Raw genomic sequence first — 3292 nt, 5'->3', positions numbered from 1 at the left:
CTCTGAGCAGCAAAGGGAGCGCAGATACAGACATACTTAAACACTGACATCAGCCTGCAGAGCGCTCCACATTTCAGGACATCTCCCCCCTCCTGAGAAGGTGATACTCCAGAACGTCATCTGTCATCCATCCAAGGGCTCATTTTTTCTTTTCCTTTTTTTAATTCTTTTTTTTTATATATATATATATATATATACAGAGAAGAAAGAGACTGAGCGATCCTTTCTTCGGAGACAATGAGGAGCAGATCCGAAGTTTGAGCGACTCCAGGCTGATCGTGCTCATTTAGGCTTCCAGGCTGCATGTGGTGATTATCGCTGTTATTTAAGCAGGCAGAAGAGAAGGAAGAGTAGTTCTTCTGTTCTTCCTGGATTTTAGCCCTTTTTTTTTTTTACCCTGAAGGAGGATGGTTCTGGACAAGGAGGAGAGTAAGTATAGAGATGTAGGCTACTGGTGATCTTAAGTTGAATAACTAAATCCTCAGATGAGTTAAAAGGTATTTTTGTTTTTTAATCTAAAGCACTTGGTTTATTTGTTGATTCAAATGTCCCCAAAGTTTTGTTTTTGTATGAAGAACTTTACTGGAATGTACTGGAGTTCATTATATTTACATAGTCCTTTGATTTCACAGGCAGTTCCATGTTTTTGTTTTGTCCAATACAAATAGCATAAAACAAAGAAGAGTGAGGCATGGGATTATTAATCAACAGGTGAAGGGGTGGGATCTCTACCAGCTTTACACATCTGGAGACTTAAATCCCCCCCTCATTCTTCTTTGCAAATAACTGAAGTTCAGTGAAACAGGGAGAACAACTGTCTAGATCACTTTTCAGGTCTGCACACTGACCAGGCCACTGTAACAGATGGAAATGCTTTGACATGTCTGCTTCTCAGGGTTGTTGTCCTGCACTACTGCCTTGCAGCAAGGAGGTTCCAGGTTTGATTCCCAGCCTGGGGTCTTTCTACATGGAGTTAGCATGTTCTCCCTGTGCAGGCTTGGGTTCTCTCTGGGTAGCACAGCTTCCTCCCACAGTCCAAAAACATTACTTTTATGTTAATTGGCTCCTCTAAATTGTCCTTAGGTGTGTGTGAATGGTTTATTACCTATTAGGGTTTCCTTCAGAATTTTCATGCTGTCCCTGCAGAAATAAAGCCTCCCCTCACCATGATGCTACCACCACCATGATCACCATGGGGATCAAGTGAAGAGTGAAGTATGGCGATTTAAATCAGGCGTCCTTTAAGAATCAAATATTTAAAGCCTAAAAGCAATAATGATACTAACGACAGATTCTTCCACATTTGCTCTTGTAGTCAAGTTAACTTTATTAAGCGGAATCAAAAAAATTGGGCTGCTGAAAATTATGCATGCCCCACCTTTAGATTTTCAAATGTAAATATGAATTAGCTGCTAATTTGTGCTTGTCTGTTACTTAAAAATCAAATCAAAGGAATACAAATAATTGTGCATACTCATTTTTCTGCAAATGAATTTGTTGCTTTTGCAAAATCCTTAAAATTATATTACTAGAAGGAAAATCTTTTTTTTTTTTAGCAGGTTTTATGGAATGTTTAAACAGGGGAATAGAAAAATAGCGTTACCGATGTGTATAATCATGCTGCTTAGAAACAGGACCTTAATAAAATTACAACTTTGGTAATTCTTTCTGTTTCATTTCAGGTGTGTCTGTCGTTCCTCTGCAGTCCAGAGAGAAGCCAAGAGGCTGCGCTGGCTGTAATGGGAAGATCCGGGACCGCTTCATGCTGCAGGCGTTAGACAGGTTCTGGCATGAGGACTGTCTGAAGTGTGCCTGTTGTGACTGCCGGCTGGGCAGGGTGGGCTCCACCCTGTACACCCGGGCAAACCTTATCCTCTGCCGCAGAGACTACCTGAGGTGAGAACAAAATCGTTAATTCCTGTTCAAGTTTTCCTACAATGCTGTCAGCTTTATCCCTGATTCAGATTAAGTTTAGCTTTTGCAGCCGAATTATTCTAATTGTTGCATCCAATATTGACCGATCATCAACCCATAAGTCATATTTAGCCTGCATCCTGATTGTTTAGAGTTGAAACAACATTGCAGCTATGCAAATGTTATCATTTATAGGTCTCCTACATTAGCTGCATTGCTGTAGCTTTGTTTGGCTTATGCACAAATCAGGCTGCAACCATTCGAGGTTGTTCAACACATAAACTAGCTTAAGGGTTTGGGAGAACTGACACCAAATGCAACAGTCAGCAGCAAGCCTACACAGCTGGAAGAATGAATACAGGAACAGAAGAGACAAGCTGCTGACCTTTTACTATGTTTTGAGTCATTGTCAGGAAATATAGAGTGAAGCCAGCACTTTGGAGTTGGTACTTTTTCTAGGCTTACCCTTGTTTCTTAAAATGAATTATGAAACCTTTCATCTGTTTGATTTGTTCTGTTCTGCAGACGACAAAAGAGCAAAGATGGTGAAATTAAGTTTTAATGACTTCTTCTGTAAGAACTGAAGGTGGGAAAAAAGAGCTATCTTTATAAATGGATAAGTAAAGAAAGACATGAGGCCTGTATGGATATCTCTGCTGTGCTGCTTAAGGTTGTGTTTGTATTTAGCAGAAACATGTTGATTATTTGACTTTTTCTAGCCCAGAGGACAGGTCTGAATTTAATTTTAACCAAGACATTCAAGCCAAAAATTGGTTTAACACTTTAGTCAACGTCAAACATGACATTTTCAAGGTGATGTGTTTTCAATTTTCAGACTTGAGCCATTATTTCACAGATAAGTCTGCATTTATTTAATTGTTTTTACAAGGTTTGTCAAGATTGTGAATACCAACGTAACAAGCAAACTGACCTGATGTCAAAGATCCGCGCAAACCTTTTTGAGCTTCAAATTATATAATATACAATTTGATTAAAATGAAAACAAGGTTGAATTTCTTTTGTACTCAGATACACACATGGCTTACATCCCTCTAAATCTCTTAATAAATGCCACTGATGGTTCTAGAATGTGTTGAACTCGAAAAGGCCAAGGGTTATTAACTCCTCATTGGCCATGATGATTGCTTTCAGATGGTAGTTTCTATTTACCACGATTTCTTTTACAAGTCTGATTGGATTGACCAATAATCAAAACAATAAGAGAGTTCAAGGAACTCTGTGAATTTCTAAGAAGAAAGACTGAAAAGTGAAGAAATATCTTTTAAACTAATTTTATTTCAAACAAGCACTCAAATCAGCAAGTGATTTGTTTATATATTACATTGAGATGCCAAGACATAAAAGAAAATAAAAATTG

The 3292-nt window shown here is 38.4% G+C and overlaps 1 protein-coding gene across 1 annotated transcript in view; it reads left to right on the top strand.

The window, feature by feature from the left end:
• Positions 1–226: 226 nt before the first annotated feature.
• LOC107090877 (rhombotin-1-like) overlaps positions 227–3292 on the top strand; it is a 22629-nt gene continuing 19563 nt past the window's right edge. The window contains exons 1-2 of the mRNA XM_015384484.1: positions 227–429; positions 1683–1896. Of these exons, the coding sequence (XP_015239970.1) occupies positions 408–429; positions 1683–1896 (236 nt within the window). The 5' untranslated portion in view covers positions 227–407. The remainder of the gene's footprint in view (positions 430–1682; positions 1897–3292) is intronic.

Source organism: Cyprinodon variegatus, unplaced genomic scaffold (genome assembly GCF_000732505.1).
Source record: "Cyprinodon variegatus isolate N-32 unplaced genomic scaffold, C_variegatus-1.0 Scaffold314, whole genome shotgun sequence".
NCBI classification, from domain to species: domain Eukaryota; kingdom Metazoa; phylum Chordata; class Actinopteri; order Cyprinodontiformes; family Cyprinodontidae; genus Cyprinodon; species Cyprinodon variegatus.
This window is presented reverse-complemented; position numbering and strand designations above follow the sequence as displayed.